The 23,349-nt window shown below is 46.0% G+C and overlaps 1 protein-coding gene across 2 annotated transcripts in view; it reads right to left on the reverse strand.

The window, feature by feature from the left end:
* LOC137527924 (ficolin-1-like) overlaps positions 1–23,349 on the reverse strand; it is a 109,484-nt gene that overhangs the window by 57,496 nt on the left and 28,639 nt on the right. The window contains exon 5 of one of the 2 annotated variants that reach the window (XM_068248992.1): positions 3,766–4,790. The exons of the other annotated variant lie outside the window; for it this stretch is intronic. Coding sequence (XP_068105093.1) covers positions 4,549–4,790 — 242 coding nt within the window. The 3' untranslated portion in view covers positions 3,766–4,548. Of the gene's footprint in view, positions 1–3,765; positions 4,791–23,349 lie in introns of those variants that run through there. 2 annotated transcript variants of the gene reach the window in all.

Here is a 23,349-nt window from a genome sequence, read left to right on the forward strand (position 1 = left end):
CCCCCTGCGCCAAAGCCAAAATTGTGCAGGCCCTTTTCGAGTTGGCTTCCCTTATTTTTCCTTGTTCCTGTGGCCATAACCGGAGTTAGGTTTTACAGTCTTCCCAACTATTAAGCAGCCCACAGTAGGTAGTTATGTAGGAGAGACAATTTCAGTTGAGGAATAGGTACTCAGGGTGTCTCCAGGTCTAACCTGGGGGGGGGGGGGGAGGTTAGCAGATAGATTAATAAGATTAATAAGTTAAAATGGACACAGCAGCCGAGGCAATAGATGTATCAGCAAAAGATACTAGAGTATCCGGATATCATGTTCTCCTGTGGTGTTATCAAGGCACTTGCAACCTACATAGATAAGGGCAGCAACAGCCTAGAGTTATCGTTATCGCCAGATCATGTACAGCAGAATCAACTACCGACCTCGCAGGCCTCCCTCAGCGGTAGATCTCGTAGCAACTCTCAGTAGGGCAACAGCGAGGTAACAGCAAGGTATCACAGTTACAGTTACAGCAATTTAAATCCCAATTGTGTGGCAACAGTCAATTGGATAGCAATTGGATAGCAATTAGATAGCATCAGCGTATAATATTATGGCATTGTATAACCCCATGTAGCACTATACAGCAGCATTAGCATTAGCAGCATTAGCATTAGTATATACAGTATATTAGTATAGCATGTACAGCATATATATACAGGTCAATACGATACCAGTCCAGTAGCCTCTGGGACATGCAGGCTGCTAAGCAGAGAGAACTGAAGAAAACTCCGCCACCGTCCAGGAACGAAAGAGCAGTGATGTAGTATGCTCTAGTATGCTGCAGCTAATAGTGGGTATGACGTGGGTATGATAAATTAACACCAGGCGCAGGGGGCCGGAGGTCCACAACCGCTGACAGTCGGCAGAAATGAGGGCAGAAACAAAGCCACTGGAAGCATGGAAGCATGGAAGCGAAGGCGGAGACAGAGTCCGGGAATGGAGGCCCAACTGAGACACAGCAATACACTCGATACAATCGTTGGAGACAGGCAAGGATAGCAGAGCAGAGCAGATAGCAGGAAGCGGAGCGGAGCAGAGCAGGCGGGCAGGCTGGCTGAGCGGCGGAGCGGGCAGTAGACAAGCGGGAGACCAGCGGGAGACCAGCGGGGGACAAGCGGGAGCAAGCGGCACCAAACCGGTTCACTGCCCAATTACTCCGCAAGCGGGCATCAGGCGGACATCAGCCGACAAACATCGGGCAGCAGTGCTCAACATAGCGCGCGCATCAACCATCCAACCGGAGACGACTGGAGACGCTGAGCACCAGTAGTGCTAGAGCAGTAGTACGCGGGAGGGCGGGAGCGGAAACGTGTCACAACCAGGAAGCCGGGCAGCAGATCCTCACATCCTCACATCCTCCCCTCCCCCTCACAGAGCTGTTCTGTCTTTCTGTGATTCTGCTCCACCCGGGACAATGTTGACCGACCAATCTGCATTGGCTCAGGCGGAGGTGAAGCGGGCGGAGGAGAGGCGTAGGAGACATATCTCACATTGTTCCTACTCTGAGTCTGCTTCTGGTAGCATAGACGACGATCAACCCTGACTGCTAATGAAATGGCCTCATCAATAGACTTCGGCTCAGGATGTCCCAACATTAGATCAGAGACCGCGTCTGACAACCCTGACAAAAAACAGTCCAGAAGTGCAAATGACCCCCATCTAGCTGATACTGCCCATTTCCTGAACTCAGCTGCGTAAATTTCAACCGGATCCTTGCCTTGCCGCAAAGTCTTGAGCTTCCGCTCAGCGGTGGAAGCAATGTCCGGATCATCATAAATTATAGCCATTGCTTTAAAAAATTCCTCAACTGATGTTAGGGCCTCATGCCCTGTCTGGAGACTATATGCCCAAGTCTGGGAATCCCCTGACAACAGTCTTAATAAAAGTAATTCTCTGTGTCTCGGTTCCTGATGAATTAGGCCTTAACTCAAAGTATGATAACACTCGATTTTTAAAGTTCTGAAAGTCAGATCTATGGCCAGAAAACTTTTCAGGTACAGACATCTTAATGTCTGTGACCGGAGGAGATCACACTGAATTTATAGCTAGTTGAAGTTTCTGAATAGCCCCAAATAACTGATTGATCTGGGTTTGTTGGTACATAATCACCCCGGAAAGATTGTTCACCGAGGTAGTCAGGACTTCAACGTGACTATACAGTGCGTCCATATGGTTTGGGTCTGCCGTTCAGTAACGATCGGTGTCAGCACACAGAGAGAATCTGATTATTGGTGATCTGCAGAATCACCAATAATACAGATATGACTAACCTCTGGACACCTATATAGTGTGAGTGTTTGGTGCAACCAGTAATGACTTTGAGGAGCAGGTGGTCCTTGGCAGTATAAGAAATACCTCCCTCTGGGAAGTGCGAAGACCTTGCAACCGCCTGAGACTTCCAAAGGGGTGGAGCCCCAGGCTGAATAGCAGGAAGGCCCTGTGGCTAAGTGACACCTAGAAGGTGGGCGTCACAAGCAGGACTGGGGACTAATCTCTCAATGGAGAGGGATAGCTCTCAAGGTCGGGCAGGCTAGGTCGGCAACACACGGGCAGATAAGGTACAGAGACAGAAGGCTGATTCGGTAACCAGGGACAGGCAGGGTTGGCAACAGGTAATCAGATATGCGTAGGTACCGTATCAGAAAGCAGAAGGATAGTCAGGCATGCAATAGGTCATAACAGATATCAAACAATGCCTAGTCTTGGGTGTGAGGTCCGTGGTCTCAACACCCTGGAACTAGTCTGAAGTATAACACAATGGTAACACAGTATCCCTAGACTTGGGTGTGAGGTCCGTGGTCTCAACACCCTGGAACTAGTCTGAAGTATAACACAATAGTAACACAGTATCCCTAGTCTTGGGTGTGAGGTCCGTGGTCTCAACACCCTGGAACTAGTCTGAAGTATAACACAATAGTAACACAGAAGCAATCTGGCTCAGTGTGAATTCCCAGGTCCTCCTGGTTCTAACACACTGTGGGATCTGACTATGGTCTGAGTGCTTTCACGTAAGTGTTCGCAAGGCAGACAACTTGAGACTGACCAGCAATAACTATATATAGAGCGGCGCTCCCTGGCGCCACCCAGCGCTGATCAACCAATAGCCGCCCGCTCTGAGATCAGCTGACCAACCCGGTCAGCTGACCCCTCTCCGTTTGTCATAAAAGTTCTGCCTCTCAGCGCGCGCGTATTCCTCAATCTGTGTGCACTAGAAGGCCCAGCCACATCACAAGCATGCCGCCGCATGTAAACCACTGAGCTGAATGCGGAACAAGCCGCCTCGCTGCCAGTCCGCGCAGCGGCTTTTCCGCAATCTATTACAATAATCTCTGCTGTTCGTTACAGCGGAGATTATTCAAAAAAAATGGCACATAGATTGGCTTTGGGAACATATATTCCAATTCACCAATCTGCCCTGTAAGTGCTGCTGATAGGAGCGCACGCACACGTGCAGCACGCATCTGCGGCAGAAGAGGATTATCTACGCCCCTGGGCCGGTAATTGAAGTCCTGCCGGGTGTACATATACTGCTGCAGAAACAACAACAGGTTAAAAGGAAATAAAAATGCAGCCTCCATATTCCTCTTACTTCAGGTGAATTGTAGGTAGGCCAACACTTTCCTTCATTTTCAAATAGGTTTTAAATGTTTTATGTACTTTGGGCATTTTAGACACACTTTTCTCCTAAATAGAATGGGGAAGAAATAAACATAATGCAGTACAAACCCATTCATTATTGTAACATCAGTTTTATTATGTCCAATATTTTTATTGTTGCCGTGGACATAGGTTTACATATAATGCCAAAAGATACAATACAAATTTATAATGTTACTTTACAGCCTAGTACATATGTAAACACATAATCAAACTGCATTAAGTTCTTGGATGTCAATGCAGCCTTTTTGAGAAGAAAGGATCAGTGACACCCTCATTATCCGGGCCTTCGTGTGGGTGGAGCTAGTCTGTCCAGAGAGGCAGGCAGCTATCTTTCCTGAAATGTTTCAACTTTACTAACAACCTAAGTGAGAAAAGGAGTACACAGTACTAACAATCAGCTAAATGAGGAAAAAACATTTTGTCACGGGTTATGGATTTACTGTTTTAGGCAAAAGTAAGAAATGGGAACCAAAATGGCCTCTCCTCCCCTCACAAAGTAGCACAAATGAAATGATCATCACCTAGTGACACAGAGTTATTACATACAGCCTCATGCACGTCCTAATCCTGCTTTTTGCACTGATTCAAATGCACAGCACAGAGAAAGGTTCGAACAGAGGAAGTGATGTCACAGGAAGATGAAGTTCTGCCTACATAGGGAGAAAAGCTGATAAATAGGAAGGATAGTTCATGTGAACACTGCTGTTGATTTAAAATCCAGATAATTACAGACCTCCTTTTACAGAAAGGCAAAGCTACTATTTACTATCAGCGAGGCTGCGCTTAGTTTTGCTTCTGAAGTAACAATGTATTAGTGAGTACAGTATCTTCTGAGCACTTGCTTTTGATACTTTATGTTGGCCTAATCTTCATCTCAGACAGTTTGAAAGAATAGTAGCTGTCTTTGGCAGTTTCCCAAGTGATGCCTGTGGAATCCACGTTGCCAGGCATGTATTTACCATTCAGACTTGCAGTGTGGCATCCTGTGTACCACCAGCCTCCTAAACTATACGAGGCACAATTAGTGGGGTATACGCCATTGTCATTGTCCACTGTGGTGAACTTCGCTGAGTTGTGGCCAGACAGAGCATTGCCTGGAACAGAAGAAAAGGTTGTTAGTTCACACGGTCTGATCCTGATGACCCCAGACAGATGGACACAAGAAACATGACCCACCCCCACCTGGTACTGAGCACACATTTTGCATAATCCTTACGATGCAAAATTGTAATGTGTAATTTTGGGAAAATGTGTAATGAATTTTGCATATAAACGTAATCCATCCATGAATGAATCCGCAAGTGAAATGTTGCGTAATTTCATGCTGACTTCAGCAGTTAATAGCAAAGCCCCCTCAAATGCTATCATCCCCAAAATTGCTATGGATGTTAAGGGGAAACTAAAAACAAGTCAAAAAAATAACTTTACTTTTATAACTTTTTCAAAAAGACCTTGTAGTTTTTGTGATAATTGATTTTCAGAATGTAACGGCACATTTTAATGGGAATCGTTATATAAAAAAAAAGTAGGATACTTACCTAAGGAGAGGGAAGGCTCTGGGTCCTATAAAGCCTTCCCTTTCCTCTCCCAACGCCCTCGTTGCGGCGGCAGCTCCTCCGTTTGAATCCCCCGCTGCGGAGGACTTCAGAAGTCTTCAAGAGCTGACATGTTTTGTCTTGTTTCCAATATTCCCCTTAACATACGTAGCAATTTAGGTGGTGATGATAGCAAGTATGGGGTCTTCGCTATTAACCGATACAAACGGCACAAAATGATGTGAAATTTTGGGTAAGTATACAAAAATTATGAATGGACTACACAAAATCAATTGCACGTCCAAACGGTAATTATGTGTGACCATAATTGCGGAAAATTATGTGGAAGTTCGGGTAATTGTAATTAGCAGATTACAATCACCACTGCCCCCAACATAAAAATATATGTTAAACACATCATGGTAAACCTTACATTGTCTGATGTTCACTAGAGATGTCGCAAACATAGAATTTTCTGTTCGTGAATAGAGAAGGCAAACTTTCGCAAATGTTTGCGAAAATGGGAACTACAATGGCAGGACTTCAATAGCAGGCGAAATTTAAATCCTACACAGACTGTTTCTGGCCACGAAAGTGATGGAAAACTTGTTTCAAGGGGTCTAACTCCTGGACTTTGACACATGCCAGAGGGGGATTCATGCCAAAAGTCCCACCAAAAATGATGGAGTTGATGCAAACTCGGGTTTTAAAACCAAAAGGACAGGAATCGCATTATGCTCACAGCTCTGGGTGTCAGTGGGCTGTGGAGTGTCACCCACAGAGAAATGCAATAGTACTAACAGAATACAGTGAAATAATAATGCTCTGGAGTGGTACAGTGCCTGCTACTTAAAGAGACACTGAAGAGAAAAAAAAATATGATATAGTGAATTGGTTGTGTACTATGAATAATTACTAGAAGATTAGCAGCAAAGAAAATATTCTCATATTTTTATTTTCAGGTATATAGTGTTTTTTCTAACATTGCATCATTCTCTAATATGTGCAGATTACACAACACTCAACATTCAAATTGATTCTTTCAGAGCAGTCTGTGAACTAATGACCTCTCCTCTGCCAGAGGAAAAGTAAATAGTTAACTAACAGTTGAGATAATAAAAGTCAATAAACAGCCCTCTCCACGACTTTGAAAGTCGTAGAGATAATGGCTTTTTTTGTATAGAGATAACAACTGGAGTTTCTTAACTCTTCCTGTACTGGAAACAATTAGACTGATGTATCTGATCTTAATGTTTTATTTCTTAGCTGTACTACACATTCAAATCATAACATAATAGTTTTTTTTCGCTTCAGTGTCTCTTTAAAGGGAACCTAAACTGAGAAGGATATGGATTTTTCCTTTTAAAATAATACCAGTTGCCCGAATCTCCTGCTGATCCTGTGTCTCTAATACTTTTAGCCACATCCCCTTAACAAGCATGCAGATCAGGTGCTCTGACTGAAGTCAAACTGAATTAGCTGCATGCTTCTTTCAGGTGTGTGATTCAGCCAATGCTGCATCCAAAGAGATCAGCAGGACTGCCAGGCAACTGGTATTGTTTAAAAAAAAAACATCCTCTCAGTTAAGATCCCCTTTAATGTATCAGCAGCAGTAGTGTGCACACAGCTCTGGGTGTCAGTGGGCTGTGGAGTGTCACACACTGTAACATCTGTAAACTTGGCGGCTGCGGATACGCATGTTATACTCGCAGCCGCCTTTGTTCCCTGTTCACAGGCCTTATCCGTCCCGGCGGCATACAGCACGCCGGGAACGGCATCGTCTCTTGCTCATAGGGTCTCTGTATCGCGCGCGTGCGCGCGGAGACAGGACCTTTATGCTGGAAGAAGGCGCCTCAGCTGACCTGCCGGTCGGCTGACATCAAGAGTGACTCGCGCTGCTTGGATTGGCTGATTGTTAGGGGGCGTGTCACTGGGCTCTCCTCGGCTTCTTAAGCCTTCACTAATCATTGGCAACTCGTCTGCTGTTGTGAATACACTCGTGTTAGCACTCAGACCTAGTGAGGTTCCAGTTGATGATAGATGTATATGCAGTGTTTGCAATATACATCTATCTATAGTTAGTTATTATTCTATTGTATTTCTGATAACCTGTGTATGATTCTGGCTACTCTCTGACCTTGCTATTGCTAAACGATTCTGTACCTCTGCCTTTCTGACTTTAGTTACTGAACCTCTGCCTGATATTAACTACTCTCTTGCCTGCCGTTTTGGTACTGTCTCTGCCTGCCTGTTATCGTACTTTGCCTGTCTGACTACTCTACTCACCAGTGGGCCCTAGTCACTGGTGAGGTCCTCTGACAAGGTCTTGCTAAACTATTCAGTCACCGGTGCTGTTAGTACCTTGCCAGCTCCTCTGGAAAGGTCTTGCTAAACTATTCAGCCACCTGTGCTGTTATTGCCTTCCCAGCTCCTCTGGAAAGGTCTAGTTTAACTATTTCAGTCATTTGTACTGTCAGTACCTTACCAGCCCCTCTGGTAAGGTTTAGCCAAACTTCTTTAGTTCTCTCATTATTAGTTGGTAAAGGTATTGTTATTTGTGTTGATAGACCCTCCAGCTCCTCTGGAGTAGTCTATACTTTTGCACCAAACACCACACTTTACTCTCAGTTTGCTATACTAGTATTATTGGTGATACTGCAGATCACCACATAATCAGGTATAGCATCTAGTGTTGGGCGAACAGTGTTCGCCACTGTTCGGGTTCTGCAGAACATCACCCTGTTCGGGTGATGTTCGAGTTCGGCCGAACACCTGACGGTGCTCGGCCAAACCGTTCGGCCATATGGCCGAACTAAGAGCGCATGGCCGAACGTTCCCCGAACGTTCGGCTAGCGCTGTGATTGGCCGAACGGGTCACGTGGTTCGGACCCGAACGCGCTCTGATTGGCCGAACTGTCACGTGGTTCGGGTAAATAAATACCCGAACCACGTCATATCTCCGCCATTTGTCTGTGGGTTTAGCTTTGGGTAGGCAGGCAGGGTAGTTCGCGCTCCAGCCACGCTAGCCAGGGTCCCCCCCAGTCATTGTGTGTCGCTGCTGGGAATAGTAGTACACCGCTCGCTCAGCATTCTGTTTACTGCCACTCTGTGTACCTCGCTCAGCCACACTATATAGCATTCTGTTTACTGCCACTCTGTGTCTGCTGGGAATAGTAGTACACCGCTTGCACAGCCACACTATATAGCATTCTGTTTACTGCCACTCTGTGTACCTCGCTCAGCCACACTATATAGCATTCTGTTTACTGCCACTCTGTGTCTGCTGGGAATAGTGGTACACCGCTCGCTCAGCCACACTATATAGCATTCTGTTCACTGTTCTGTGTCTGCTTGGAATAGTGGTACACCGCTCGTTCAGCCACACTATATAGCATTCTGTGTACTGTTCTGTGTCTGCTGGGAACAGTAGTACACCGCTCGTTCAGCCACACTATATAGCATTCTGTGTACTGTTCTGTGTCTGCTGGGAACAGTAGTACACCGCTCGCTCAGCCACACTATATAGCATTCTGTTCACTGTTCTGTGTCTGCTGGGAATAGTGGTACACCGCTCGCTCAGCCACACTATATAGCATTCTGTTCACTGTTCTGTGTCTGCTGGGAATAGTGGTACACCGCTCGCTCAGCCACACTATATAGCATTCTGTTTACTGTTCTGTGTCTGCTGGGAATAGTGGTACACCGCTCGCTCATCCACACTATATAGCATTCTGTTCACTGTTCTGTGTCTGCTGGGAATAGTGGTACACCGCTCGCTCAGCCACACTATATAGCATTCTGTTCACTGTTCTGTGTCTGCTGGGAATAGTGGTACACCGCTCGCTCAGCCACACTATATAGCATTCTGTTTACTGCCACTCTGTGTACCTCGCTCAGCCACACTATATAGCATTGCGTACTCTGCCAGTCAGTGTGTATATTGCTGGGATCAGTAATACTCCACTCACCGTCAACCACTATATGAGCTCAACATGAGTTCCCCAGAGACCTCCGCTGTGAGCAGCACTCCCAACAACAGCAACAGCCAACGCCCCACGCAAGCTATAACATCCACCCCAGCAGCCAGTGGTCAGCAGCAGCCCTCCCAGGAGGAGAACGTTGTGTCCATCAGTCCGTCGCCAGAGCGATTAATGAGGGCTGCCATTGAGGAGATGATGGGGCCTGATGTGGAGGAGGAGGTCTGGCTCAGGCCAGCATCCCAAGTTAATGTTGAGGACGATGAGGGGTCTGTGTCTGGGGATGTTGGGGTGGCAGAGGTGGTGGGTGGGTCAGACTCAGGAGAAGAGTTGTATGATGAGGATGATGATCGGGACCATCTGTATGTGCCTCAGAGTCCGACCCCGGAAAACATGTTGTATCGTGTGTTTAGGTACTAAAATCTGCGTTCCCTCCCAGTAGTGTTGGGCGAACAGTGTTTGCCACTGTTCGGGTTCTGCAGAACATCACCCTGTTCGGGGTGACTATATAGCAGACTATATAGCATTGTGTTTAATGCCACTCTGTGTACACGGCTCAGCCACACTATATAGCATTGTGTTTACTTCCACTCTGTGTCTGCTGGGAACAGTAGTACACCGCTCACCCGCCACTGTATAGCATTGTGCTCTGTGTCACTGCTGACAATAGTGGTACACCGCTCACCCACCACTGTATAGCATTTCTGTACTGCCACTGTACTGCTGCCAGTCAGCGTGTACTTTAAGGATAAGTGAAATGAGGAAGAAATCCGGTGAAAGAGGGAGGGGCAAGGGAAGAGGTGTTTCCCCTGACGGTTCACGTACAGGCCACAGGGGAGCACCCAAGAAAACCCACTCAATACTGCCCATGTTGTCCAGGACAACAACCCTCACAGATCCAAAAGAACAGGACCAGATAATTACTTGGATGACCTCTCAAGCGTCCAGCAGTGGGTTAAGCAGCACCAGCACATCACGCACGAGGTCCGAGTCCTCAGCCAGTTAAAGTCTGGGCTTTCTTTGAAGACTGCACTGAGGATGTTACCATGGCGATTTGCAAGGTGTGCAAGACCCGCCTGAGCAGGGGGAAAAGTATTAACAACCTCTCCACCACCAGCATGAGCCGCCACATTCTATCCAAACATCCCACTCTGTGGGCAAACGCGGCAGGACAGGGTACCACCAGCAACACTGCCTCCCTTGGGTTCACCAGACTCACCACCAGACCCGCCTCAGCAGCAGCAGTAGCCCAGCCATTGCGTGGTTCACAACATTCACAAACATCAGACGATGCTGACACTGTCACTTTCCGGACTAGTGCTCTTGAGGTCTCCCAGTGTTCATCAAACACAACAACCAACAGCCCTTCGGTGTGCAGCGCTACGGTTGAGTTGTCTGTTTCTGAGATGTTTGAGCACAAGAGGAAATTGCCAGCAAATGACCCCCGGGCCGTGGCAGTAACAGCCAGCCAGCATAGCCAAGCTTCTGGCCTGCGAAATGCTGCCATATCGAGTGGTGGAGACAAACAGCTTCAAGGGCATGATGTCAGTGGCCATCCCACGTTACGTGGTTCCCAGCCGCTACCACTTTGCGCGCTCTGCAGTGCCTGAGTTGCATGAGCACGTGGTCAGCTAAATAACCCGAAGCTTGAAGAATGCCGTTGCCTGCAAGGTTCACCTCACCACTGACACCTGGACGAGTGCGTTCGGCCAGGGTCGATACATCTCCCTTACCGCGCACTGGGTGAACCTTGTGGAGCCTGGCAGCGATTCCTCACCTGCTACGGCGCGGGTGTTGCCCACGCCGCAAACAGCTGGATAACAACAGCAGCACCTACCTCTCTGACTCCTTCTCCTCCAACGCATCTCAAAGCTGTACCTCATCCGGAAATGCTAACCCAGCACCAGCAGCAGTAGGATCGTGGAAGCAGTGCAGCACAGCTGTTGGCATGCGTCAGCAAGCGTTGCTGAAGCTGATCTGCCTTGGGGATAAGCAGCACACAGGGGAGGAAATTTGGAGGGGAATAAAGGAACAGACGGATTTGTGGCTGGCACCGCTGGACCTGAAACCGGGCATGAAGCTAGACACCTGGCACGAACTGGCAATGTACGCAATAGAGGTGCTGGCTTGCCCGGCAGCCAGCGTTATGTCGGAACGCTGTTTCAGTGCTGCCGGAGGCATCATCACAGATCGGCGTATCCGCCTCTCCACAGAAAATGCAGACCGTCTGACTCAAATTAAAATGAATCAATCCTGGATTGGAAACGACTACGCAACACTCCTGGACCCCAACCAAGTAACATGACCGATGAACATCTGGGATGGTTTAGCGTTTCCGGTCCCTGTTTATTGAACCTCTCATCTGTATTACATTTATGACTGCATGGCGGCAAAAAGCATTGCTGCTATATCCGCACGCTTTTTGTCCTCATGCAAGGCCTGGGTTGTTGTGTCTCACAAAGCGTGGCCTTCTCCTCCTGCGCCTCCTCCTGTTCCATCACGTGTGCTGCTGCTGCTGCTGCTGCTGGGTTAGCGTTGCCGCGTGGTCCCTGTTTATTGAACCTCTTATCTTTATTACATTTATGACTACATGGCGGTACAAAGCATGCTATCCGCACGCTTTTTGTCCTCATGCAAGGCCTGGGTTGTTGTGTCTCACAAAGCGTGGCCTTCTCCTCCTGCGCCTCCTCCTGTTCCATCACGTGTGCTGCTGCTGGGTTAGCGTTGCCGCGTGGTCCCTGTTTATTGAACCACTTATCTTTATTACATTTATGACTGCATGGTGGTACAAAGCATGCTATCCGCACGCTTCTTGTCCTCATGCAAGGCCTGGGTTGTTGTGTCTCAAAGCGTGGCCTTCTCCTCCTGCGCCACCCTCCTCCTGTTCCATCACGTGTGCTGCTGCTGGGTTAGCATTACCGGTCCCTTTTCCTGGAACCTCTTATATGTATTACATTTATGACTGCATGCCGACAAAAAGCATGTTACCTGTGCAAAGAAAACAGACATTTCCCGCATTTAAAAGACAGTTTTCCCTTTGAAACTTTAAAATCGATTTTCTCAAAAACTATAAGCTCTTTTTGCTAAATTTTTTTTTCCTCTTGTACCCACTCCCAAGGTGCACATACCCTGTAAATTTGGGGTATGTAGCATATAAGGAGGCTTTACAAAGCACAAAAGTTCGGGTCCCCATTGACTTCCATTATGTTCGGAGTTCGGGTCGAACACCCGAACATCGCGGCCATGTTCGGCCTGTTCGGCCCGAACCCGAACATCTAGATGTTCGCCCAACACTAATAGCATCTATATTATTGGTGATTCTGCAGATCACAAATAATCAGACGTCTGAGTTGCAACACACACACACACACACACACACATGCACGCACGCACGCACGCACACACGCACACACACACACACACACACCCTGACCCTGCTCTCACTAACAGTCTGCAGCCAGCAGAGAATTGATCCAATTTGGCCACCGCAACTGCTTTTTAATTAGGGGAGGTACAGAAGGGGGTGCTAGCTGATTGCTGGTTGCCATGTGTCTGCTGACTGTGAGGTAAAGGGTTACAGTTAATAATAATAATAATAATAAAGTTTGGCTCCATGATGATGTATAGAGGTGGGTTGAACACGACATTTGTTCGCGGTTTGCTGCGAACGTAAACAGCAGAAATTTGCCGGCGAACTGTCCACCGGCGAACTGTTCGGGCCATCTCTAAAGTTCACTAGGACTGTGACATCCAGTGACCAGGGTTGCTTGGACACCCCCAATCACAATTTGAGGGAGAGTGGAGCCGAGAGCCACTGAGGGCAGAGAGCGACGCAGCTCTGCTATACTTAGTATCGTTAGAGCCAAAAGTATCTTTGGGCAGCATGGTGGCGTAGTGGTTAGCTCTTTTGCCTTGCAGCGCCCTGGCTGGGATTCGATACCAGGGACCCACCCTGGTTCGAATCCCAGCCAGGGCACTATCTGCAAAGAGTTTGTATGTTCTCTCCGTGTCTGTGTGGGTTTCCTCCGGGCACTCCGGTTTCCTCCCACATTCCAAAAACATACGGATAAGTTAATTGGCTCCCCGTAAAATTGGCCCTAGACTACAGTACGTATACTACATAATATAGACATATGGCAATGGTAGGGATTAGATTGTGAGCTCCTTTAAGGGACAGTTAGTGACAAGATATATATATATATACACTGTACAGCGCTGCGTAATATGTCGGCGCTATATAAATAATAAAATAATAATAATTTTGGCTCCAAGGATCCTTCTGATCCCCATTTGTCTGTTAATAGACCAATGCGGAGCCTTGGAGCCAAAATTCAAAGATGCTTTTGACTCTAGCTATACTAAGTATAGCTAGAGCTGCGCAGGGGACCGTCGTTTTGTGGCAACAGTTGCGCGGGTCGTCGGAGATTATCAATCAAGGTCGCAATTTGGAGGATATTGGCGTGGGACCTTTTCTGAGGATATTGGCGTGGAAACATTTTCTTAAAGGTACAGGTAAGTATTTCTGGTTAATTAACATTAATAAAGGACTTTTTTCATTGTTGTGTTTTTATTTCATTTAACCCTTTATGGAAATGGGTAAGGGGTACCCCTATAATCATGTCTCCTGGGAGAAGGGTGGGCATCTGAGAGTCCCCTTCTTAAAGGGGACTTCCAGGTGCCACCATGAAACCCCCCCGGGAGTCATTACTCCCACCTCCTCCTGGGGCCCTGGAGGTGGGGAAGAGCCCCTTCTCCATATATTGGACAAGGGCTCGGGGGGAAAGGGGAAGGCTTGGCCGCCCCTCTTCCCCGGAGCCCCCCCATACCACGGACCATGCGGGCTGGTATTGCTCAGGGTCCGAAGCCCCAGTCGGCCAGGGATCCGCATTCTGGATATCCCAGCCTGCATGGGTGACAAAGGGTTAAATATGATGGGTAGGAGGACCCCACGTCATTTAAAAAAAAAATCCCAATCTTTGCACATAAAAAAATAAACTTTTAAAAAATAGGAAAATAATATTTTTTCACACTATCTTTTTAACATATCCTGCAAATGTGGTATTTCTACTATGTAAGGGGGTTTTGCTATGAAGTTTTTAGGTGGGTTTTGTTTCATTAACGAACTTTCATTTACCACACTTAAAAGTATACTTTTCCCTTTGAAATTTTAAAATCGATTTTCTCAAAAAGTATAAGGTCTTTTTTTTTTTTTTTTAAATCCCCTTGTTCCCACTTTTCTTCTTAACATAACCTGCAGATTTGGTGTTTCTGGCATTTAAGGGGGCTTTGCTATTAACCGTTAAATTCAGTGGGTTTTGGCGGTTTAATCACAGCCGTGATCACGCGGCTAAATCCGTGATCACGAGTCACGACCCGGATTTGGACCACGATCACGAGTGCATGAATGAAAAAATGAAAAAATGCTCGTGAATCTCGGCTATGCCGTGATCACGAGGTCGTGATGAGCAACCCTGCCAGTGATGGAGCATCCCATGATAAATACTGTATGTTATGTAGGGATGATCAGAAACAGCAAATTCCGTTCCGCCGGAATTCACGGATTCCGCCAGCGCTGAATTCCGTCGCTATGAAAATTCGACTGCATTTTTGTGAAATTCCGCGGAATTCCAGATATCAGCGGAAAAATTAAAATAATTGGAACCTTATTTATACTATATGGTAGCCCATAGACCCTATTAACTGATCCCTTTGTCCTTTTTCTCCTTCCTTCCTCCTCCCGGAGGAAGGGAGGAGGGTCTCGTCCTCCAGGGAATTGTAGGATTTCAAAAGCCAGCTTACATACCTTGGCCGGGAATTGAACCCAGGTCTAGCACTTGGTAGGTCGATCTCTTCACCACTATACCACCACCAACACTATATGTTGAAGCCAGCCTAGCATCTACCATTATGATATATCCAAGAGAAAAATTAGCTTGCTTAGAGAATTGTAGGATTTCAAAAGCCAGCTTACATACATTGGCCAGGAGTCGAACCCAGGTCTAGCGCTCGGTAGGCTGCTATCCTAACGATTCTCAGCCAATGTATGTAAGCTGGCTTTTGAAATCCTACAATTCCCTAAGCAAGCTCATTTTTCTCTTGGATATATCACAATGGTACATGCTAGGCTGGCTTCAGCATGTAGCATTGTAGTGTGTTGTGTTGGTGGTATAATGGTTAGGATAGCAGCCTACTGAGCACTAGACCTGGGTTCGATTCCCAGCTAATGTATGTAAGCTGGCTTTTGAAACCCTACAATTCTCTAAGCAAGCTAATTTTTCTCTTGGATATATCATAATGGTAGATGCTATAAAAGTGATGGAAAACTTGTTTCAAAGGGTCTAACACCTGGACTGTGGCATGCCAGAGGGGGATCCATGCCAAAAGACCCACCAAAAATTTTGGAGTTGACGCAGAGTCAGGTTTCAATCCCTAAAGTGCAGAAATCACATTATGCACAGCTCTGGGTGTCAGTGGTAGAGTTGGGCCGAACGGTTCGCCGGCGAACGGTTCCTGGCGAACTTCGGTGGTTCGCGTTCGCCTCCCGCAGGCGAACGTTTGCGGAAGTTCGCTTCGCCCAGTTCGCATCAAAAAACAAAATTTTTACCCTCCATTTCACTGTCAGCAGACATGTTATGGTCAAACACACTGCTTGAGGACCCGCCCACCCTCCCTTCAAGCTAGGTCCTTTATACCATTTGACTCAGTTGTCTACCTACACTAATTAGTTATGGGACAGCTGCTACACTCTCTGCTAGTGAGATTTTAATTGGCCTCCCTCCTCCCTCCTCCCTCCTCCCTCCTCCCTCCAACCCTTCAACCTATTCCCTCCTCCCTCCGGGAGGAGGGTGTCTTCTGGCAGGGAATTATACTTTTTTAAAAGCCAGTATATATCATACCATAGCTGGGAATCGAACCCAGATCACACTGCATGGTGGACACGTCAGTGCATCACCCTAAGCACTGTACCACTACAGTAGTAAGTGAAGCTACCGTAAAATGTACCATTAATGCTCAATGCAATAGAACCATTAGGTTGCTTAAAGGAGAACTGTAGTGAGAGGTATATGGAGGCTGCCATATTGATTTCCTTTTAAGCTATACCAGTTGCCTGGCAGCCCTGCTGATCTATTTGGCTGCAGTAATAATAATAATTATAATCCAAACATTTGTATAGCGCTTTTCTCCTGTCAGACTCAAAGCGCTCAAGAGCTGCAGCCACAGGGACGCACTCAAGAGGCCACCCTGCAGTGTTAGGGAGTCTTGCTTTGAACTCCTTACTGAATAGGTACTTGACCTAGCCAGGATTCGAACCCTGGTCTCCCATGTCAAAGGCAGAACCCTTAACCAGTACACTATCCAGCCACTGTCGTGTGAATCCCACCAGAAACAAGCATGCAGCTAATCTTGTCAGATCTTACAAAAATGTCAAACACCAGATCTGCTGCATGCTTGTTCAGGGTCTAGGGCTAAAAGTATTGGAGGCAGAGGATCTGCAGGATAGCCAGGTAACTGGTATTGCTTAAAAGGAAATCAATATGGTAGCCTCCATATACCTTTCACTACAGTTCTCCTTTAAAGGGAACCTTAACTGAGAGTGATATGGCTGTTTCCTGTAAACAATACCAGTTGCCTGGCAGTCCAGCTGATCTTTGTGACTGCAATAGTGGCTGAATCACACCCTGAAACAAGCATGCAGCTAATCCAGTCTGACTTCAGTCAGAGCACCTGATCTGCATGCTTGTTCAGGGGCTGTGGCTAAAAGTATTAGAGACACAGGATCAGCAGGCGATTCAGGCAACTGGTATTATTTTAAAAGGAAAAATCCATATCCTTCTCCGTTTAGGTTCCCTTTAAGGATTTGTAGCATAAAAGCCAACTCACATTGGCTGGGATTCGAACCTGGGTCTCACTGTATGGTGGACAAGCACACTATCCACTATACCAACTGAAGCTGGCCTGAAATTGCTGGCCTGAAATTGCTGGCCTGAAATTGCTGGCCTGAAAACAAGCTGCATCACACCCTGAAACAAGCATGCAGCTTGTTTTCAGGCCAGCAATTTCAGGCCAGCATTTTCAGGCCAGCATTTTCAGGCCAGCATTTTCAGGCCAGCTTCAGTTGGTATAGTGGATAGTGTGCTTGTCCACCATACAGAGAGACCCAGGTTCGAATCCCAGCCAATGTGAGTTGGCTTTTATGCTACAAATCCTTAAAGGGAACCTAAACGGAGAAGGATATGGATTTTTCCTTTTAAAATAATACCAGTTGCCTGAATCGCCTGCTGATCCTGTGTCTCTAATACTTTTAGCCACAGCCCCTGAACAAGCATGCAGATCAGGTGCTCTGACTGAAGTCAGACTGGATTAGCTGCATGCTTGTTTCAGGGTGTGATTCAGCCACTATTGCAGTCACAAAGATCAGCTGGACTGCCAGGCAACTGGTATTGTTTACAGGAAACAGCCATATCACTCTCAGTTAAGGTTCCCTTTAAAGGAGAACTGTAGTGAAAGGTATATGGAGGCTACCATATTGATTTCCTTTTAAGCAATACCAGTTACCTGGCTATCCTGCAGATCCTCTGCCTCCAATACTTTTAGCCCTAGACCCTGAACAAGCATGCAGCAGATCTGGTGTTTGACATTTTTGTAAGATCTGACAAGATTAGCTGCATGCTTGTTTCTGGTGGGATTCACACGACAGTGGCTGGATAGTGTACTGGTTAAGGGTTCTGCCTTTGACATGGGAGACCAGGGTTCGAATCCTGGCTAGGTCAAGTACCTATTCAGTAAGGAGTTCAAAGCAAGACTCCCTAACACTGCAGGGTGGCCTCTTGAGTGCGTCCCTGTGGCTGCAGCTCTTGAGCGCTTTGAGTCTGACAGGAGAAAAGCGCTATACAAATGTTTGGATTATAATTATTATTATTACTGCAGCCAAATAGATCAGCAGGGCTGCCAGGCAACTGGTATAGCTTAAAAGGAAATCAATATGGCAGCCTCCATATACCTCTCACTACAGTTCTCCTTTAAGCAACCTAATGGTTCTATTGCATTGAGCATTAATGGTACATTTTACGGTAGCTTCACTTACTACTGTAGTGGTACAGTGCTTAGGGTGATGCACTGACGTGTCCACCATGCAGTGTGATCTGGGTTCGATTCCCAGCTATGGTATGATATATACTGGCTTTTAAAAAAGTATAACAAAAGGCAACAGAAGTAGTATGCACACAGCTCTGGGTGTCAGTGGGCTGTGGAGTGTAACACTTCAAAAGGGCAGTTTGGGATGCTTTCACGGCATGGGATTGATTCACTAAACCGTGATAAGACAAATATCACACCTTATCAAAGATATCACACGTTATCAAAATGTATCACACGTTATCAAAAGTTATCACACCTTATCAGAGTAGCATAACGCGTGATATGAACCCGCAGGGGCTCAGGGCAAGACGAGTGGCATTGCCAATTAGCAGGCATAAGTTTTTAGCGCTCGCTATGCTACTCTGATAAGGCATGTTAACTTTGATAAAGTGTGATAACTTTTGATAACGTGTGATATCTTTGCTAAAGTGTGATATTTGTCTTATCACAGTTTAGTAAATCAAGCCCCAAGTGTGGAACAAGAACAAAGGCCTAGGTAATGCTTTCGCTACCTATCTGCAGCAAGTCTGACCCTGCTCTCACTAACAGTCAGCTGCCAGCAGAGAATTAATCCAATATGGCCACCGCAACTGCTTTTTGATAGGGGGTGGGGGTCCAGGAGGGGGTGCTAGCTGATTGACTGCCATGTTTCTGCTGACTGTGAGGTAAGGGGTCAAAGTTTAGCTCAATGATGATGTATTGGAGGCGAATCGAACACACCAAATGTTCACTGTTTGCCGTGAATATGAACAGCCGATGTTTGCAAAATACTGCTCGCCAGGGAACAGTTCGGGCCATCTCTATTTAACATGCACTGACATTTTTAAGAAGTAGCCGCTAAGCCCGTCCTCCTGAGTCCTGACTCCTGACTGATTATATTTTCCTCCTCTCATTCCAGAAAAAATGATGGTTGGAAATGACAATTTCTGATATCGATGAAATTTACACTTTCCGAAAAGGGATTTTCCGATTCTGCGGATTTCTGAGGAAATTCAATTTCCTAATTTCCACATATTTCCAAAAAAGGATATATATATATATATATATATATATATATATATATATATACTGTATATATATATGTGTGCGTGTGTGTGTGCAAGTGTGTGTGTGCGTGTATATATATATATATATATATATATATATATATTTATATATATATGTATATGTATATGTATGTGTATATGTATGTATGTGTGTATATATATATATATATATATATATATATATATATATATATATATATATATATATATATATATATATATATACAGTGCTGCTCAGCAAGATTTCGGATATCTGAGTTACCAAGATAATACAAATTCTTTCCACACTTTGCACGTGGCACGTGTTTGCACGTGGCATTTTGCACGTGGCACTTTGCACTTTGGACACAATGTTGGCTGCACGACCACTGTCTGGAACCTAGGCCTGATGTTAATTGACAGCCATTTTTTTTGTGGGGGATATTTTAAGTCCCCACATCATCAATTAGTGTTCCCCTTTAAAAAAAATTATGATGCTACATGCCTCATTGACCCTAAAAAACGTTTTTAAAGCAATTTAAAGGGCACTTCCTGGTTTTCTATCCAGATATCTGAATTTCCCCGGATATCCCGGATAGTGGGGTCGGATATCCGATATGGATCGGATACCAAAATGCCCAAATCCGGATATCCGACCTGGATCCGGATATCTGGGTATCCGGAACAGGCCCAATCCGGATTTTGAAAAAGGGTTTCCGAGCACTCCTGATTATTATCTTAACACAATTGCTGTGTAATTCTTTGGAGGTGTCTGGACTGATAACTGTGCTGTCCCAGTTGTGCGGTTGGACTTTGGACACCTAGGGCTTGATTCACAAAGTGGTGCTGACTGTTAGTACGCCTGTGAACACCCCCTTAGCACGTCTAAACAAGCTTTACGCGCGTAAAACTTTAAGCACGCACTGCACAGAGCGCAGGGTGCTCCGCGCGAGGTGCCCATTAAAGCCTATGGGACTTAGCACGCGCATAGGACTTTGCGCGTTTAAAACTTTGCGCACAAAACTTTGTGCATGATCTGATTGAGAAATCTGGTGCTAACCTACTTAGCACCCTGGTTAGCGCGTCTAAAGACTTTAGACGCGCTAAGTAGGTTAGCACCGCTTTGTGAATCAAGCCTAATGTGGGCTGCACCACCGCTGTCTGGAACTAAGTCCTGATGTTAATTGACAGACCTTTTTTTTTTGGGGGGGGGGGATTTTTAAGTCCCTACATCATCAATTAGTGTTTCCCTTTAAAAAAAAAAAACATGCTGCTACATGCCTCATTTACCCTAAAAAAAACATTTTAGAAGCAATTTAAAGACCACTTCTGGTTTTCTACTCTGGTATACAAATCCGGGCGGATATCTCCGATTCTGGTTCGGATATCCGAATCGGATTCGGGTACAAAAAAGTTTGAATTCGGATGTCCGATTCGGATCGGATTTACAGGTATCCGGATCCGAATTCAAATCTCAAATGACCCCAAGAAGCTGGCTCAGTGTATTGGACTCTGAAACCTTTTTTACCCAACATAGGTTGCAGGCAGCTTGGCTACAACTCCCAAAATAGCAAGCAGCTGAGTTCCACTATAGCCATGCCACAGCTCCAGACACTCCACGTTCACAACCAGCAATGAACCAATGGCAGCACTAGGGCCCTGCTTCCCCTGCTCATCAACCAGAGTGCTGCTGGATTGTTTTCCGCCAGGGGGGCAACAATAGCAAAAACTGTTGCCACCTGTGAGGTTTTCCACGACCCCCGCTGGGCCTGCCATCCGGTCTGCACCGCCCACATCACATCAACCTCGGGCACTCCACACCGGGATCCATCTGTAAGCTGCCCAGCACAACCCCTATCCTCGTGCACCAGCCACCAGTCTCCGCAGCAGCCAAAGTGGCAAAGCCAGCCATCTGGAAACAAGCTGGCCAAGTTGCACCGAAATCCAAAGGGGACTCACTTTGACTGTTCATTTTCACCTTCACTCTCTCTTTATCTTCCTTTTCCTCTCCTCTCTCCCTCTGTTTCCCAGGTTAGACCACGGAGCATTTGATTCAAAATATTGCTGCAGAAGCGCTTTGAGTGCCATAGAGGACAGCTGAATCGGATTACCCCCCTGGCCCTTTACCTGGGCCCATCCTTTATGTATCTACCTATCTATGCCTTTATTGTATGCCTTTTTATATGCAATGTACCAACAGTATGGGCCGATAGGCACTGTATGTATTTACTGCATATCTTCTGTATCCACTCTATGGTAAATGCACCTTTCTGCTACTGTATCACCACTGACCCTGTATGTGCCAAGATCAACTCCTGGTACAACCTGGCTTGTTGTATTTGGCAAAACAATCATGATTCTGGTATAGATAGACAAAAAAAGGAGACGGGGTGCTCCATAGTGTGTTACCTTTTAATTACCACCTGACGAAGGCGTGGATACGTCGAAACATGTTGTGACTTCATTGGCACACGGAAGTGCTGCGGAGAGAGAGTGAGCCGGCGTCCCATCACCATCTCACAGACCACACCGCTGCAGGCCACAGCAGTTGAAAGGCTGCCCCCCGCGGATTGATTAGGGCTTTGTCCCTCTACATGCTTGAACTACTTTTATTGCAGTAAGTGCATTTTAATTTGCGATTTTGGTAATGAAAAGCTAACACACTATGGAGAGCCTCTTCTCCTTTTTGGTCTCTCTTTTCCAAGCATGCCGAACAGCCGGGCATTAAGGAGCAGCTCTAGTGTGTATATCCACCATAGTTCCAGTGTCTCCCACCAGAACAGCGCAAGTTTGCCCCTCCTAGATGATTCTGGTATAAGTGTGTGTGTGTGTGTGTGTGTGTGTGTGTGTATGTGTGTGTGTGTGTGTATATATATATATATATATACACACACACACACACACACACACAGACACAAAAACACACACACACACGGTCTATAATTAGTATAAGATGGTTTCGAGGTCTCCTGACGGCCACTCGGAAATCGGATTACCGTAGTAATTTTAGGCCATAAAATTACCATGGTAATCCAATTTCCATGGAAATAGTCTGTATTTAGAGATGAGCGTAATGGAGTAATTACGATTTCGTGAAATTTCGCGTAATTAGTGTAATTACGTTTATGGCCGTAAGTACATAATCGTAATGAAGAAGGATTTCGCGAAATTTCGCGTAAGCGTAATTTTTCGTGTAATTTTCGCATTGCACCAGTTATTACGAAATTAATGCGTATGGTCATGCTCCCGAAGCGGAAAAGTTGACGCATGTATCAATGTTAGGTAGCCGCCGACTTTAAGGGTTAATACCAAAGCCCCCTTAAATGCTAAGAGCCTCAAATTTGGAGAATATATTAAGGAGATCAGGAGAAATAAGAGGAAAAATTTTTTTTTCAAAAAGACCTTATAGTTTTTGAGAAAATCGATGTTAAAGTTTCAAAGGAAAAATGTAAACATTTAAAAACCCGCCGACTTTAATGGTTAATAGCAAAGCCTGCTTAAAGTTTAGGAACACCAAATTCCCAGGGTATATTAAGGGGAACAGTGGGAATAAGAGGAAAAAATTTTTTTTCAAAAAGACCTTGTAGTTTTTGAGAAAATCGATTTTTAAGTTTCAAGGGCGAAAATGTCTTTTAAATGCAGAAAATGTCAGTTTTTTTTGCACAGGTAACAATAGTGTATTATTTTCATAGATTCCCCCAAGTGGGAAGAGTTTTACTTACTTCGTTCTGAGTGTGGGAAATATAAAAAAAAAACGACGTGGGGTCCCCCCTCCCAGACCTCTTTAACCCCTTGTCCCCCATGCAGGCTGGGATAGCCAGAATGCGGAGCACCGGCCGCATGGGGCTCCGCACCCTGACTATACCAGCCCGCATGGTCCATGGATTGGGGGGTCTCGGAAGGGGAGGGGCAGCCAAGCTTTCCCCTCCCCCTCCGAGCCCTTGTCCAATCCAAGGACAAGGGGCTCTTCTCCACCTC

The sequence above is a fragment of the Hyperolius riggenbachi genome, chromosome 8, assembly GCF_040937935.1.
Source record: "Hyperolius riggenbachi isolate aHypRig1 chromosome 8, aHypRig1.pri, whole genome shotgun sequence".
Classification (NCBI taxonomy): Eukaryota; Metazoa; Chordata; class Amphibia; order Anura; family Hyperoliidae; genus Hyperolius; species Hyperolius riggenbachi.